Raw genomic sequence first — 17,923 nt, forward strand, 5'->3', positions numbered from 1 at the left:
GCGGGCGGCGATGGGGGCGGCGACGACGGCGGGCTCGGGGCGGCAACGGGGACGGCGGGCTCGGGGCGGGCTCGGCGGCGACGGCGACGAGGAGCAGAGGCTCGGGGCAGGGGCGAGAAACAGATGGGATTTGGCGAAAACTGCTAAGTCAAGTATATATAGCAATAGCATTGGTCCCGGTTGGTGGCACCAACCGAGACTAATGCCACCTTTAGTTCCGGTTGGAGCCACAAACCGGGACCAAAGGCCTCTTTTCAGCAGCCCAAAGGGCGGGAAACGAAGACCTTTGGTCCCGGTTGGTGGCTACAACCGGGACTAAAGGGGGGCATTGGTCCCGGTTGAAGCGACCAACCGGGACCAAAGATCGGCATTGGTACCGGTTGGTGCCTTGAACCGGTACCAATGGACCCGTGTAACTACTTTTTTTATTTTCTGCAGCTATTTTTTTTGTTGATTCTTCCTGCAGCTGTTTTTTAGTCCCACCTCGCCAAGCGAGAGGCACTCGCAGCTGTTTATAAGCCCTGAGTGCAGAGACGATGACGAAGAAGCTCAATGCTCCTGCACGTTGGTTAGCTTCAAGCCTTGAGGAATACGGTAGACTGCACAGAGCTATGTGCAGTGCAGTTGACACTATTTCGAAAGGCTTGAAGCAAATTAACGAGCATTGCGCCTCTTTTTTATTTTTAATGGCTTATTACAACTCAGAAATAAAAAGAAAAAAAGGAGCATATATGCTTATTTTTAATGACTTATTACAACTCAGAAATAAAAACAAAAGAATAAATATAACAAAAAAGAAAAAAATATAGAAAACAACTCAGAAATGAATAGAAGCAAAAAATAGTTGTGATTAACTGTACTAAAAAAGGAGCATATATGCTTATTTTTAATGGCTTATTACAACTCAGAAATAAAAAGAAAAAAATAAATATAGCAGAAAAAGAAAAAATAAAAAACCACTCAGAAATAAATAGAAGAAAAAATAATTTTGATTAACTTTACTAAAAAATAGCATAAATGCTTATTTTTAATGACTTATTACAACTCAGAAATAAAAACAAAAGAATAAATATAACAGAAAAGAAAAAAAATTATAGAAAACTACTCAGAAATGAATAGAAGCAAAAAGTAGTTGTGATTAACTGTACTAAAAAAGGAGCATATATGCTTATTTTTAATGGCTTATTACAACTCAGAAATAAAAATAAAAAAATAAATATAGCAAAAAAAGAAAAAAAACTACTCTGAAATGAGCAGAGATGCGCTTATAGAGGAAATTCAACTTAAATTAATAACGAATTTCAAGAGAAATCCGTATGAATTTATGCTAAATTACCTATATAAGCGCATCTATTTTCATTTTCAGAGGAGCTCAATAAGGTAGAGAGGGAGGGGCTTATAAACCGGTCCGATTCCCCTTCGGTTGGCGAGGTGGGACTAAACTCTGGTCGCAATGGGTACCAACCATTTAGTCTCGGTTGACGGCTCGAACCGGGACTAATGGGCAGCCCATTGGTCCCGGTTCAAGCCACCAACCGGGACCAATGGTGTTGGGCCAGGAGCGAGGCCCATTGGTCCCGGTTCGTCCCGCCAACCGGGACCAATAGGTTCAGACGAACCGGGATCAATGGGCCACGTGGCCCGGCCGGCTCCCGGGGCTCACGAACCGGGTCCGATGCCCCCATTGGTCCCGGTTATGGATTGAACCGGGACTAATGGGCTAGAGTGGCCTGGACCATTGGCCCCTTTTCTACTAGTGATAGGTACTGGTGACCAAGGACATGACCTTACTTTACTCCTTTTATTTACTCATGAAAGAACCCTGAAAAAATGTACTCCCTTCGTCCCAAAATAGACCTACTTATGTTATGGAAATGAATAGACCTACTTATGTTATGGGATCGCCTTGTCTCAAGCCACGACCATTCTTGAAACAGGGGCCCACAATCTCATTGATGAAGATGGCAGTGTGCATCACAAATTAGTTGCACAACCCAGTGAACATAGCCAGAATTGAAACCTCTAGTGAAGAGAATATCACAAAGGAAAGACCAATGAACACAATTATATGCTTTTTCGAAATCAAGCTTGAGGATGACCACCTTGCGCCCCAGTTGTGGATGTCACGGACCAGTTTTCATGTAGTTCAAAGGATACAGTCAAGAATAACTCTCCCCTTAACGAATGCACACTGAGTCTGGCTAATGAGCTTATGAGCAACCGGAGATAGTCTAGTAGCAAACGCCTTGAAAGAGAATTTGGCAATGTTGTTAATGAGCGCGATGGGTCTAAAAAGGTGGATGTTATCAACACCCTTAACTTTTGGAATGAGCATAAGTATCACATAATTGAGGCCTTTAATATCCACCATCCCCAGACAGAAATCCTCCATAGCTTTATATAAGAGGGTCTTAAGCAAACCCCAAACCTTCTTAAATAACGGAATCAAGAAGCATCAGGGCAGGAGCCGAAGAGGAATTGGAGGAAGAAATAGCCTCATCCACAAGAGTGAGGAATCATCAAGACGTCGTTATCAGCATAAAAAATACAACGATCAGGACCCCAAGCTTGAGGGTCAAACATGAAGCTGGAAGGATGCTGAAAGCTAAGCAAAAAGGAGTAAAAATTGTAGATGTGAGCAGTAACCGCATGTGGGGTCGGTGACCATGACATCATTAATGATCAGTAGATCAATGTAGCGGTGACGTCTACGACCGTTGGAAAGACCATGGAGAGGTATGCCATGTTAGCATCACCCTTGAACATCCAATTGAGGTAGCCCCTTTGTTTCCAATAAATCTTCTTTTGATGATGAATGGACACCAAGTCCGCTTCCAGATCATATTGTTGTTGCCATTTGATGGCATCTAACTCAAAGGAATCAGCCACAATGTCCAAGCTTTTGACCTTATCAAATAAGACTCATTTGGGATTGTTTAATCGTTTGGGATAACCCATAGGGGAGCTCGCCCTTTGCCCGGGCAGGGTGGCGGGGGCTAGGTCTGGCCAGCCCAGGAAGGTCTCGGAGTTGGGGGCCTTCTAGAGGTGGGAAAGGAGGGGCCTTTTCCGCTCATCTCTTTGGTCATTGTGGTGGCAGGTCTAGGGTGGGGTGGTGTTGGGGTCATGGATGCCAGGGCGGTGCCTTGGTGGTGGGAGTCACGGTGCCCATGGGCGGAGCTCGTGGCTCGGGTGTTAGCTGGCTGCCATGGTCATGCGGGAGGCGTGGTGGCATGCGTGCGACGGCCGGTGACGGTGGTGCGGCGAGCGTGGCTTGGTGTACTCTGTCTTGGTGATGAAGAGGGTTGTCGGGGTGAAAACCTTATTTAGCCTTGGCAGGTCGATGGTGGCGGCGCCTGTGGTGTCTTCTCCTTCTTGAAGGAATCGTCACGGTTCTCTTCATCCCCTTTGTTTCTTCGGGGGAAACCATGATCCCTGGATCAATCAGCGGTGGCACTCCTGTGTCGTATCTTTCCTGAAGGCGTCGCCTTGGAGCACTCGGCTCGTCATGCATGACTTCGTATCTTCGTGGTGGCTTCTTCACCATAGAGGGCCCCGGAGGTCTCAAGCGGTGCCCTATCTTCCTACATGTAGATTGCTTGGGGTAGTAGGGGGTCGTGTTGTTGCTCCTAATCACCCATGTATCTTGCCTTGAGTGTGTGTGGTGGTGTGGAGTTGACTGTGTTGAGTTGTATGTTTGGTTGTTGCTTTATATATAAAGCACGACACGAGCCTTTTTCTATATAGAAGTCAATGTTCTCCTTTCTAATGTAGTCACGCAGGTGGTTGCAGCGCTCCCTAGCACCGAAAACCACGCATATTCCAAAAAAGGATTCTCGTATGCCCGAGAGATTGCGGATGTAGATGTGCTAGATCTAAAGAGCTTCCGGCCCTCAAGCCTGCGCCAGCGAGGTTTCTTTCCCTCAGACGCCGGTTGGCCACAACCACCAGGCCTCAGGGGATAGGAAGTCGAGGCATTCATCTCAGCAGCATGTTTCTGATTGGTTTGTTACTTATGAAAAACCCATGGCCTTTACCCAACCAAATTCATTGACATGATCTGGTTGAAGAAAATGTATTGCTTCTTCTCTGATTAACTATTCATTTTCTTTAGGGCAATCTGCAGCACGAGTATACAAGTGGCAATTGTGTGCCCTTGGAAGGTCCTGGAGTAAGGCAGGAGCTGATTGCACTTCTCAGATACCTGAGACTCTGCATGTTCTTCTCAAAGGAGCATTATGAAGTGTTCCTAGAGTTTGGTGGATATGAGCAGAATGATATTCTTATAAGGAAGTCCAAGGCAAAGGTATGTGTCACACTGAGCCAAATTTCTGATCATCTTAGCACAGATTGTGAACTGGAAATGTCTTATAGTAAATCTTGTGCGGCTATGCAGCTTATGAAGCCTACGTTCACGGTTGTTCGCGACGAAAGTACCAGATGCTTCCTCCTTTTTATCCAGGGAGCTATCAGTGTTAAGGATCGCCTGACAGCAGCAACTGCGGCAGAGGTTCCGTTTCATCATGTTGTGTCACAAGAAGGCCGTGGATCATGTATAGTTGTTGGGCATGCACATTGTGGAATGGTTGCAGCAGCTCGCTGGGTTGCGGATCAGGCCATTCCCTGCCTTAGTAGAGCAGTCGAGCGATTTCCAGACTACAAAATTAAGGTAAGTAACTAAATATTTTCTGAACTTCCGAAAATGTGATTTCCATTTGAATGCTTTTCAAAACTAGAGTTGTAGAAGACCTTACTGAGTCAACTTTCTTAATGGTATTTTTGGTATTTCTCTTGGTAGTACGAGTCAACTTCACATTAAAGTAGCACATATTTGAAACTAAAAGGCAGTGGCAGATCTAGGGGTGGGGTGGTGGGGGCCATGGCCCCCACAAACAATTTGCAGAACATTGTTTACTAGTGCATTCATATGTATATTCAATACTTTATTAACTATTTGTAATGTGTTTTGACAAAATAAACTGCTACCCTTTGTAATGTTGCCCCCACATTGGTCAAATTCTAGATCCACCATTGCTAAAAGGTAATGCAGATTACATAAGGACTCCTCGAGATAAACTCTCACAAAAAAACATTGCTGCATCAAGATTTTTGCTAACTAAAATAATATTATCATTGTTTCATTTTAGATCATTGGGCATTCCATGGGTGCTGCTATTGCAGCTATTTTAACATGTATACTACGTGAGAACAAGAAGTTATCATCATCTGCATGTATTGCCTTTGGACCAGGTATTGTGCTGTAGTCAATTCCAGATTGAAAATTGACCTTTAAACAAATGAATATCAAGAAAAAGCACTGCATGTCAATCGAATACTACGTACCTCTGTTCCTAAATGTAAGATGTTTTTGCAGTTCTATTACATTTAGGAACAAAGGGTGTACGTAATGATGCACCACTTGCACTGTTAAGAAACAATCGTTCATTTTAAAAAAGGTCTGTGTGGAAGCATTGCTTGCACAAATACGAAACGAATACTAAAAAGCTCAAGTATGCTGAACACCGGCATTGGCATTGTCACCCGAAGCAACTAATATCTGCAATGATGTCATAGTCCCTTCTTTTTGGTTCCAAAAATTGCTTATCGATATTTTGTTACATATGTAGTACTCCCTCCGTTCCTAAATAATTGTCTTTCTAGAGATTTCAACAAATGACTACATACGGAGCAAAATGAGTGAATCTACACTCTAAAACATGTCTACATATATCCGTATGTTGTAGTCCATTTAAGATGGCTAGAAAGACAATTATTTGGGAACGGAGGGAGTATAACATGACATTACGAACTGCTTTTGTCCAGCTGCTTGCATGAGCTGGGACTTGGCTGAGTCCAGCAAAGACTTCGTCACCACTGTTGTCAATAAAAATGATCTGGTCCCATCTTTTGGCAAGGTCTCAGCCGCTGAACTTCGTACAAAGGTACCCCATACAAAAATACTTCTTACTCATTTTTCTTTAAACCCTGACCACATGTTCTCATATAGTGATGTGAATAAGAATGAAATCTTTAAATTGTGCGTTCCTTCCATAGCTAAAATGCAATGAGTTGGTTGTCTCACTTCTTTTTTCATCTCATGGTGAACAACAATGAGCTGGTTAAAATAAAAGCGAAAAATGTCTCAGTAAAAACAACTTATTAGTGCAGAAGCAACATAGATCATACGTTTGCATTTGGTATGGAATCTCTGCAGGTCATGGCATCATCCTGGGCACCTGGTCTCCAGGAACATATTCAGCAGAAAAGACTCCTGAGTTTTATGAACCACTCTGTGGACTTCATGCGATCCTACATCCCTTTTGTATCCAGTCCAAGTTCTAAGGTTGCAGATGTTGATATGCTGCAACCTTGGACTGCTAAGGTACTTGATTCTTTTTCTAACACAAAACAAACTGGTGATGCAACATCAGATGTTCATCTTTGTATTTGGCTTACAAATCCAGGCTGAGATGAAGCATTCAGAGTGCATGAAGTAGTGAAGAAACATTCTGCCCTATCCTGCTGGCCATATGTTGCTACAAAGAGTCAAACTTCTGATAAAGCTGAGAAAGGAACAGATGGAGAACACATGGAGCAGCTCCTGGAAGCCCTGCGATCACCGTCGAGTACCTCTCAGTCACCTCGGCATCGCCAGTTGTACCCCCCAGGAAGAATCATGCACATGGTTGCATTGCCAATATCAGAAGAGCAAGGCAGACAGAGTGAGGGTGTTGCCCTCTACGAGACCCCTCGCGACATGTACAACAAGATCCGACTCGACGGATCAATGATAAGGGACCATTACATGCCTAGGTACATTGAGACGATGGAGATGCTCATCGACAAGCTTGCAGAGGATGACGCGCCTCCCAGTGACTCCAACGACGTCCGGTTGGACTAACTTTAAAATAAAGTACTAGCCACGCCTTCTGAGAGATTTTGTAGGAAATCCTGTATGCGATGATGTTAAATTTTTAACTGCTAATTTTTTAACTAATTGCTCGGTTGTTATTTGTTTGTTTGATGTTTTATATTATAGTGTATGTATAAATATCAAGCTGGTGCGGACAGTGGAGAGTTTCATGAAGAAAGCTTTATGGCATGAAAAAGTTTATTCATTTTAAATAAGGGGATACATTTTGATATTGCATACTACGTTCCTATTTCTTCGGTTATTCATGTCATCCCTATTCGACCGCCCGCTGGATTGGTACCTGTGATGAAATGATAGAGAGTTTGTGCAAATTCTTGGACATGGTTTTCTGGCGGCTTGGTATAGGTGTACATCACTATCTGGTCATTAATATGTGTTCTCTGTGGATACATATGCAATGGAATGACATCTGAAAAATTGTCATAGATTTTGCCAGAATTTTAGTTTGCCTTGTGATTTTTTTTTCTGCTGAGAAGCCACCTTTTGATGGGCCATGTTGAATTTCACTATTTGGTTCGGGCCCATTCTTGAGTTCTAAATAAGCTTATTTTCACATATTCTATAATTTTAAACTATCGGTCATGTAATTATACAAATATTCTACGAGCTTCAGACCCCTCGGCTACGCCTAGGCTAATAACGGACCAGACATCCCCGAAGGGACAAGTTGGTCTTGACCAAATGTTTTTGTCCGATGACTCGGGTTTGAAGATCAAGATCGAAATAATGTTCCTCTTTAGGACAACTGGCAACGACTTACTTGGAGTAAGCCTAGGCGTTCTTCAACATCACTCAAAATTCATGATACACTTCCTCGCAAGCCACCACAAACGGGCAAGTTCGGTATCACTGAGCCTTTGTCACAATTCGCCTACAACTAACCTTTTCAGGTCATCAATCGAGTCCATAAAGGCATCTCCATAGGAGATTTGAGGACTCTTACAGTTGGTCTAACCGAACCAGACCTTCCTCAATGCGAAGGAATCGGCGCCATCAGCGAGACCTTGAAGAACTCGGGGGCTACTGACGGCAGGATCCCGGGGTAGGCCCATAATGAGGATACGACCCAACAGGCCCTCACTGCCAAGCCCTCTTAGAGAAAATAACTCGGCTGGGCCGACATCCTTAAGCCCATCTGGGTATAACGCACCATGATGTTCATCCGACTAAGCCGATCGTGGGGTGTTAAAGATTGACGTTACCAACGATGCCATAAAACCTCAGTTACACCACGATGTTATCAGGACCCTGGTAATGACCAACTTAACTACACCCTTAACAGGATGTGGCCATAATGACATTGTATTCTCTGCTTCGTCACTCCTATATAAGGCGAAGTCGGAGTAGAATCTAGACAAGCACATTAGAATCACCGAGATCCAGAGGATCACTCACTCATCATATTGTAAACACATTGTTCATACAAGAGAGAAACATCTAGCAGGAGTAGGGTGTTACCCTAGAACAGGGGGTTGAACCTAGATAAAACCTCTACCATGGTAAAACCTGGACATATAATTCCCGTCTTATAAGCAGTCTTCTTTTTCCCAACATAAGTGACAATGGCATATTTGAGTATGTGCAGCACGTCTGTATTGTACATGCTAATTTTGTTTCTCTTGGCAAATTAATCATTTTAGGTTTTTTGGTTTGTTTCATTTTTTATTCTCATCACCAAAACTGAATTGGAATCAAATCAAGCAGTAGTCGACATTTGCCAAATAAATTGATTGCAAACCAATTAGAGGCCTAAAATTTGCCCCCCAAATCGGTAGGTACGAAGGCTGTAATCCAAACAACATCAACTCACCAATTTTTTTTCTTGCATGATCAAGATAGCCCTTGAATCCTTGATATAATTTGCTTATGTCAGTAAACTGAATCTAGAAATCACATATGAAAGGGACTAATCAACTTGTAACACCCTTGTCCTAATTTTAACTTAGATTCTTCAGGATAACCTGAAGTATGCTTGTCTAGCCTATAACAATGTTGTAGCATAAACATATTTGTTATTGGCAATTAATTCCATTGATGAAAGTAGCATTAGTATCAAGCAAACTGTTCAATTTAACTCTGACCATCGACAAAGTTGAAAATTAATCTCATTCAAGTTCTTCCCTTTTGTACCGAGCTATAGAACCAAGGGTTGGGCATACGCAATCTTGATAATTGGCCTTGGGTTTAAACTCTATGGACCCAAGTGGTTTATTTGGTTCATTATCTCTGTCCATTTTACACTTTATGTGTACATCATTGAGTTGATCTATTGTTTTCTTAACTTCAAGCTTGATTTGTAAAACATGTATTGGTAACAAAGCAATTAAAAAATGAATCCATATATTGTTAAGGTTTTTAAGTTTTCCTACAGATTATTCTCAGTGAAAATATCATTTTATTATCTTTGTAAAAAAAGCATATAAATGAAAAATGTGATATTGTGTAGTAACAATAATGTTTTTTTTTGCTTTGCAGGTTTGCTAAAGCTAGCCGATAAAAATGTTCAAAGAAGTTGATGGTGGAAGTTTTAGTAGAGTAACTATTTCAAGAAGAAGACATTTTGCTATGGATCAGTCACACATGAGCTTGATGGAACAAAATGCTATTCTTGCTGGATTTCTGGCCGTAGTTTGCATTTTTTATGTTAAAACCGTGATTAGCACACCTCAGTAGTGTTATGTTATTTCTGCAAATTGACATGTGTAACTCATGGTTAATGTATGTGATTGGGTTGAAGTGTTTTTTTTTTTGCTGATTTGTGTGTATTTCCTGTTTTCCCCTTAAAATTCCAGAGTTATTCTCTACCTTCCTGAGTTTTTTGTACCTTCCTGAATTTCCTAGATTTTTTAAGGAAATGTTTTTTTTAATTACTTCTGAATTGATATGATGTTTCTAAAAAGAAACTAGAGTCAATTTTCATTATTTTTGAATATTAATTTTTTCTAAGAAATTTCGCACTGCCTTATCATTCCTGGACGTGATATTGTCTCCTCTCCCCTGTCGTCCAAATTGGCATGGTGATCTCCCCATGGTGGGAGAGGATCCCTTGTGGCCATGGAAATACCCCCGAAGGGGATTAGAGCCCTTGAGTACTTCCCCCCTTGCAACCAAATTAGGCATGTCAGTGACAAACCCCCCTTTGTGGCCTTCACCCATGTTTTTGGTTCATATATCTTCTTCAGGCATCTAATAAAACTAGAAGGGTTGGGCGCGCTTTGCTGCGCCGTTGTTATTGTTAGGATTCTTTAAAAATTACTCACTCTGTTTCAGAATAAAAGGTGTATTACTTTTTTGAAAACTCAAACCTCTTTAAGTTTGATCAAATTTGTAGAGAAGTATATGAAAATATATAATATCAAATTGGTTTCATTAGATTCATCATGAAATAAATTTCCTTTTTTGTTAATATCGTGGATGTCGATATTTTTGGCTCTAAACTTGGTCAGAGTTAAAGAAATTTGGCATTCCAAAAAACTAATAACCCTTATATATTGAAACTAATGGAATATTTACTTTGGCGTATGAGGGAGTTGATGCAATGTGTTTTATGTTTATTTATAATGCAGTTATTTGGTGGCCCTTTCGGTGTGACCCTATGTTATCCGCGAATCAACCCATATTTATATGCAAAAATTTTGCGTATGTGGCTACATGTATGATGACCCACAAGTATATGGGATCTATCGTAGTCCTTTCGATAAGTACGAGTGTCGAACCCAACGAGGAGCACAAGGAAATGCCAAGCGGTTTTCAGTAAGGTATTCTCTGCAAGCACTGAAATTATAGGTAATAGATAGTTTTGTGATAAGATAATTTGTAACGAGTAACAAGCAATGAAAGTAAATGAAGTGCAGCAAGGTGGCCCAATCCTTTTTGTAGCAAAGGACAAGCCTGGAAAATTTCTTATAATGAGAAAAGCGCTCCCAAGGACACATAGGAATTATCGTCAAGCTAGTTTTCATCACGCTCATATGACTCGCGTTCGTTACTTTGATAATATGATATGTGGGTGGACCGGTGCTTGGGTACTGCCCTTACTTGGACAAGCATACCACTTATGATTAACCCCTATTGCAAGCATCTGCAACTACAAAAGAAGTATTAAGGTAAACCTAACCACAGCATTAGACATATGGATCCAAATCAGCCCCTTACGAAGGAACGCATAAACTAGGGTTTAAGCTTCTGTCACTCTAGCAACCCATCATCTACTTATTACTTCCCAATGCCTTCCTCTAGGCCCAAATAATGTTGAAGTGTCATGTAGTCGACGTTCACATAACACCACTAAGGAAAAGACAACATGCATCTCATCAAAATATCGAACGAATACCAAATTCACATGACTACTAATAGCAAGACTTCACCCATGTCCCCAGGAACAAACGTAACTACTCACAAAGCATATTCATGTTCATGATCAGAGGAGTATTAGTATGCATTAAGGATCTGAACATATGATCTTCCACCAAGTAAACCAATTAGTATCAACTACAAGGAGTAATCAACACTACTAGCAACTCACAGGTACCAATTTGTGGTTTGGATACAAGATTGGATACAAGAGATGAACTAGGGTTTTGAGAGGAGATGGTGCTGGTGAAGATGTTGATGGAGATTGACCCCCTCCCGATGAGAGGATCGTTGGTGATGACGATGGTGATGATTTTGTTGGGGAACGTAGTAATTTAAAAAAAATTCCTACGCACACGCAAGATCATGGTGATGTATAGCAACGAGAGGGGGAGTGTATCTTCATACCCTTGAAGATCGCTAAGCGGAAGCGTTTATCAACGCGGTTGATGTAGTCGTACGTCTTTACGATCCGACCGATCCAAGTACCGAACGCACGACACCTTCGAGTTCTGCACACGTTCAGCTCGATGACGTCCTCGCCTTCTCGATCCAGCAAGACGGGCGAAGTAGTAGATGAGTTCCAGCAGCACGATGGCGTGATGACGGTGTTGGTGAAGAACAATCTCCGCAGGGCTTCGCCTAAGCACTACGGAAACTATGACGGAGGATAAACTAGAGGGGACGGGGTTGCCGGCACACGGTTTGGTGTTTCTTGATGTGTCTTTGGTGCTAGCCCTGCCCCTCTATTTATATGTTGAGCCTTGGGGTCGAAACTTGGAGTAAAAGCCTCCACAAAGTCGGTTTCACCCGAAAGGCAAGAGTCCTTCTCGGACTCCAGGGCCAGACGCCAGGGTTCCCGGCGTCTGGCCCCTGGACTCTGCAAAACTTCCTTTTGCGCTTTCCAAAAACCTTGTGGGCTTTCCCCTTTGGCCCAAATAACGTGTTCTCGTACCCAAACATTTCGGGAAACATCCGGAACCCCTTCCGGTGAATTCCGGAACCCTTCCGGAGATCAAACACTATTATCCCATATATCAAACTTTATCTCCGGACCATTCCGGAGTTCCTTGTCATGCCCATGATCTCATCCGGGACTCCGAACAACATTCGGTTACCAACATGCATAACTCATATAATACTATATCGTCAACGAAACGTTAAGCGTGCGGACCCTACGGGTTCGAGAACTATGTAGACATGACCGAGACACGTTTCCGGTCAATAACCAATAGTGGGACCTGGATGCCCATATTAGCTCCCACATATTCTACGAAGATCTTTATCGGTCAAACCGCATAACAACATACGTTGTTCCCTTTGTCATCGGTATGTTACTTACCCGAGATTCGACGTCGGTATCCAATACCTAGTTCAATCTCGTTACTGGCAAGTCTCTTTACTCGTTACATAATGCATCATTCCGTAACTGACTTATTAGCTACATTGCTTGCAAGGCTTATAGTGATGTGCATTACCGAGAGGGCCCAGAGATACCTCTCCGACAATCGGAGTGACAAAACCTAATCTCGAAATATGCCAACCCAACGTGTACCTTTGGAGACACCTGTAGTACTCCTTTATAATCACCCAGTTACGTTGTGACGTTTGGTAGCACCCAAAGTGTTCCTCCGGTAAACGGGAGTTGCATATTCTCATAGTTACACGAACATGTATAAGTCATGAAGAAAGCAATAGCAACATACTAAACGATCAAGTGCTAGGCTAACGGAATGGGTCATGTCAATCACATCATTCTCCTAATGATGTGATCCCGTTAATCAAATGACAACACATGTCTATGGTTAGGAAACATAACCATCTTTGATTAATGAGCTAGTCAAGTAGAGGCATACTAGTGACGTTATGTTTGTCTATGTATTCACACATGTATCATGTTTCCGGTTAATACAATTCTAGCATGAATAATAAACATTTATCATGATATGAGGAAATAAATAATAACTTTATTATTGCCTCTAGGGCATATTTCCTTCAGTCTCCCATTTGCACTAGAGTCAATAATCTAGTTCACATCGCCATGTGATTTAACACCAATATTCATATCTGTATATGATTAACATAGTTCACATCGTTATGTGACCAATACCCAAAGGGGTTACTAGAGTCAATAATCTAGTTCACATCGCTATGTGATTAACACCCAAAGTGTACTAAGGTGTGATCATGTTTTGCTCGTGAGAGAAGCTTAGTCAACGGGTCTGTCACATTTAGAGCTGTATGTATTTTGCAAACATTCTATGTCTTCCAATGCTCTGCATGGAGCTACTCTAGCTTAATTGCTCCCACTTTCAATATGTATCCAGTTTGAGACTTAGAGTCATCTGGATTAGTGTAAAAGTTTGCACCGATGTAACTTTTACAACGAACTCTTTTATCACCTCCATAATCGAGAAACATCTCCTTAGTCCTTACTAAGGATATTCTTGACCGCTGTTCAGTGATCTACTATTAGATTAAAATTTTATTCCTTTGCCAAATTCAGAGCAAGGTATACAATATGTCTGGTTCACAGCATAGCATACTTTATAGAACCTATGACTGAGGCCTAGGGAATGACTTTTCATTCTCTTTCTATTTTCTGCCATGGTCGGGTCTTGAGTCTTACTCAACTTCACACCTTGCAATACATGCAAGAACTCCTTCTTTGACTATTCTATTTTGAACTATTTCAAAAATTTATCAAGGTATGTACTCATTGAAAAATCTTATCAAGCATTTTGATCTATCTATATAGATCTTGACGCTCAATGTGTAAGCAGCTTCACTGAGGTCTTTCATTGAAAAACTTTTATTCAAGTATCCCTTTATGCTATCCAGAAATTCTATATCATTTCCGATCAACAATATGTCATCTACATATAGTATCAGAAATGCTACAGAGCTCCCACTCACTTTCTTGTAAATACAGGCTTCACCGCAAGTCTGTATAATACTATATGCTTTGATCAACTTATCAAAGCGTATATTCCAACTCTGAGATGCTTGCACCAGTCCATAGATGGATCGCTGGAGCTTGCACATTTCGTTAGCACCTTCAGGATTGACAAAACATTCTGGTTGTATCATATACAACTCTTCTTTAATAAACCCATTAAGGAATGTAGTTTTGACATCCATTTGCCAAATTTCATAAAATGTGGCAATTGCTAACATGATTCGGACAGACTTTTAAGCATCGATACAAGTGAGAAAATCTCATTGTATTCAACACCTTGAACTTTGTCAAAATCCTTTTTCGACAAGTCTAGCTTTGTAGATAGTAACACTACTATCAGCATCCATCTTCCTCTTGAAGATCCATTTATTTTCTATGGCTTGCCGATCATTGGGCAAGTCCACCAAAGTCCATACTTTGTTCTCATACATGGATCCCACCTCAGATTTCATGGCCTCAAACCATTTTGCGGAATCTGGGCTCATCATCGCTTCCTCATAGTTCGTAGGTTCATCATGGTCAAGTAACATGACTTCCAGAATAGGATTACCGTACCACTCTGGTGCGGATCTTACTCTGGTAGACCTACGAGGTTCAGTAGAAACTTGATTTGAAGTTTCATGATCAATATCATTAGCTTCCTCACTAATTGGTGTAGTTGTCACAGGAACCGGTTCTTGTGATGAACTACTTTCCAATAAGGGAGTAGATACAGTTATCTCATCAAGTTCTACTTTCCTCCCACTCACTTCTTTTGAGAGAAACTCCTTCTCTAAAAAGGATCCGATTTTAGCAACGAAAATCTTGCCCTCAGATCTGTGATAGAAGGTGTACCCAATAGTCTCCTTTGGGTATCCTATGAAGACACATTTCTCTGATTTGGGTTCGAGCTTATCTGGTTGAAGTTTCTTCACATAAGCATCGCAGCCCCAAACTTTAAGAAACGACAACTTTGGTTTCTTGCCAAACCACAGTTCATAAGGCGTCGTCTCAACGGATTTTGATGGTGCCCTATTTAACGTGAATGCGGCCGTCTCTAAAGCATAACCCCAAAACAATAGCGGTAAATCGGTAAGAGACATCATAGATCGCACCATATCAAGTAAAGTACGATTACGACGTTCGGACACACCATTTCGTTGTGGTGTTCCGGGTGGCGCGAGTTGTGAAACTATTCCGCATTGTTTCAAGTGTAGACCAAACTCGTAACTCAAATATTCTCCTCCATGATCAGATCGTAGAAACTTTATTTTCTTGTTACGATGATTTTCCACTTCACTCTGAAATTCTTTGAACTTTTCAAATGTTTCAGACTTGTGTTTCATTAAGTAGATATACCCATATCTGCTCAAATCATCTGTGAAGGTGAGAAAATAACGATACCCGCCGCGAGCCTCAACATTCATTGGACCACATACATCAGTATGTATGATTTCCAATAAATCAGTTGCTCGCTCCATAGTTCCGGAGAACGGCGTTTTAGTCATCTTGCCCATAAGGCACGGTTCGCAAGTACCAAGTGATTCATAATCAAGTGATTCCAAAAGCCCATCAGTATGGAGTTTCTTCATGCGCTTTACACCGATATGACCTAAACGGCAGTGCCACAAATAAGTTGCACTATGTTATCAACTCTGCATCTTTTGGTTTCAACACTATGAATATGTGTATCACTACTATCGAGATTCAATAAAAATAGACCACTCTTCAAGGGTGCATGACCATAAAAGATATTACTCATATAAATAGAACAACCATTATTCTCTGATTTAAATGAATAACCGTCTCGCATCAAACAAGATCCAGATATAATGTTCATGCTCAACGCTGGCACCAAATAACAATTATTTAGGTCTAAAACTAATCCCGATGGTAGATGTAGAGGTAGCGTGCCGACCGCGATCACATCGACTTTGGAACCATTTCCTACGCGCATCGTCACCTCGTCCTTAGCCAATCTTCGCTTAATCCGTAGTCCCTGTTTCGAGTTGCAAATATTAGCAACAGAACCAGTATCAAATACCCAGGTGCTACTGCGAGCATTAGTAAGGTACACATCAATAACATGTATATCACATATACCTTTGTTCACTTTGCCATCCTTCTTATCCGCCAAATACTTGGGGCAGTTCTGCTTCCAGTGTACAGTCTGCTTGCAGTAGAAGCACTCAGTTTCAGGCTTAGGTCCAGACTTGGGTTTCTTCTCTTGAGCAGCAACTTGCTTGCCGTTCTTTTTGAAGTTCCCCTTCTTCTTCCCTTTGCCCTTTTTCTTGAAACTGGTGGTCTTGTTAACCATCAACACTTGATGCTCCTTCTTGATTTCTACCTCCGCAGCTTTTAGCATTGCGAAGAGCTCGGGAATAGTCTTGTTCATCCCTTGCATATTATAGTTCATCACGAAGCTCTTGTAGCTTGGTGGCAGTGATTGAAGAATTCTGTCAATGACACTATCATCAGGAAGATTAACTCCCAGTTGAATCAAGTGATTATTATACCCAGACATTTTGAGTATGTGTTCACTGACAGAACTATTCTCCTCCATCTTGCAGCTATAGAACTTATTGGAGACTTCATATCTCTCAATCCGGGCATTTGCTTGAAATATTAACTTCAACTCCTGGAACATCTCATATGCTCCATGACGTTCAAAACGTCGTTGAAGACCCGGTTCTAAGCCGTAAAGCATGGTACACTGAACTATTGAGTAGTCATCAGCTTTGCTCTGCCAGACGTTCTTAATGTCGTCAGTTGCATCAGCAGCAGGCCTGGCATCCAGTGGTGCTTCCAGGACGTAACTTTTCTGTGCAGCAATGAGGATAATCCTCAGGTTACGGACCCAGTCCGTGTAATTGCTACCATCATCTTTCAACTTTGCTTTCTCAAGGAACGCATTAAAATTCAACGGAACAACAGCACGAGCCATCTATCTACAAACAAACATAGACAAGCAAAATACTATCAGGTACTAAGTTCATGATAAATTTAAGTTCAATTAATCATATTACTTAAGAACTCCCACTTAGATAGACATCTCTCTAGTCATCTAAGTGATCACGTGATCCAAATCAACTAAACCATGTCCGATCATCACGTGAGATGGAGTAGTTTCAATGGTGAACATCACTATGTTGATCATATCTACTATATGATTCACGCTCGACGTTTAGTTCTCCGTGTTCCGAGGCCATATCTGTATATGCTAGGCTCGTCAAGTATAACCTGAGTATTCCGCGTGTGCAACTGTTTTGCACCCGTTGTATTTGAACGTAGAACCTATCACACCCGATCATCACGTGGTGTCTCAGCACGAAGAACTTTCGCAACGGTGCATACTCAAGGATAACACTTCTTGATAATTAGTTGAGAGATCATCTTAAAATGCTACCGTCAATCAAAGCAAGATAAGATGCATAAAGGATAAACATCACATGCAATCAATATAAGTGATATGATATGGCCATCATCATCTTGTGCTTGTGATCTCCATCTTCGAAGCACCGTCATGATCACCATCGTCACCGGCGCGACACCTTGATCTCCATCGTAGCATCGTTGTCGTTACGCTATCTATTGCTTCTATGACTATCGCTACCGCTTAGTGATAAAGTAAAGCAATTACAGGGCGTTTGCATTTCATACAATAAAGCGACAACCATATGGCTCCTGCCAGTTGCCGATAA

General features: G+C 41.6%; 2 protein-coding genes across 2 annotated transcripts in view; both read left to right on the forward strand.

Moving 5' to 3' along the window:
* Positions 1–5,218, forward strand: part of LOC119279351 — a 9,662-nt gene extending 4,444 nt beyond the window's left edge. Inside the window, exons 2-4 of the mRNA XM_037560615.1 lie at positions 3,780–3,857; positions 4,112–4,303; positions 4,394–5,218. Of these exons, the coding sequence (XP_037416512.1) occupies positions 3,780–3,857; positions 4,112–4,303; positions 4,394–4,678 (555 nt within the window). The 3' untranslated portion in view covers positions 4,679–5,218. The remainder of the gene's footprint in view (positions 1–3,779; positions 3,858–4,111; positions 4,304–4,393) is intronic.
* Positions 5,219–5,706: 488 nt separating this feature from the next.
* LOC119280893 lies at positions 5,707–6,951 on the forward strand. The gene is made up of 3 exons (XM_037561588.1): positions 5,707–5,939; positions 6,212–6,379; positions 6,462–6,951. Exons 1-3 carry the CDS (start codon positions 5,829–5,831, stop codon positions 6,492–6,494), a joined length of 312 nt encoding a protein of 103 aa, XP_037417485.1. The 5' UTR covers positions 5,707–5,828; the 3' UTR covers positions 6,495–6,951.
* Positions 6,952–17,923: the final 10,972 nt, after the last annotated feature.

The sequence above is a fragment of the Triticum dicoccoides genome, chromosome 3B (assembly GCF_002162155.2).
Source record: "Triticum dicoccoides isolate Atlit2015 ecotype Zavitan chromosome 3B, WEW_v2.0, whole genome shotgun sequence".
Classification (NCBI taxonomy): domain Eukaryota; kingdom Viridiplantae; phylum Streptophyta; class Magnoliopsida; order Poales; family Poaceae; genus Triticum; species Triticum dicoccoides.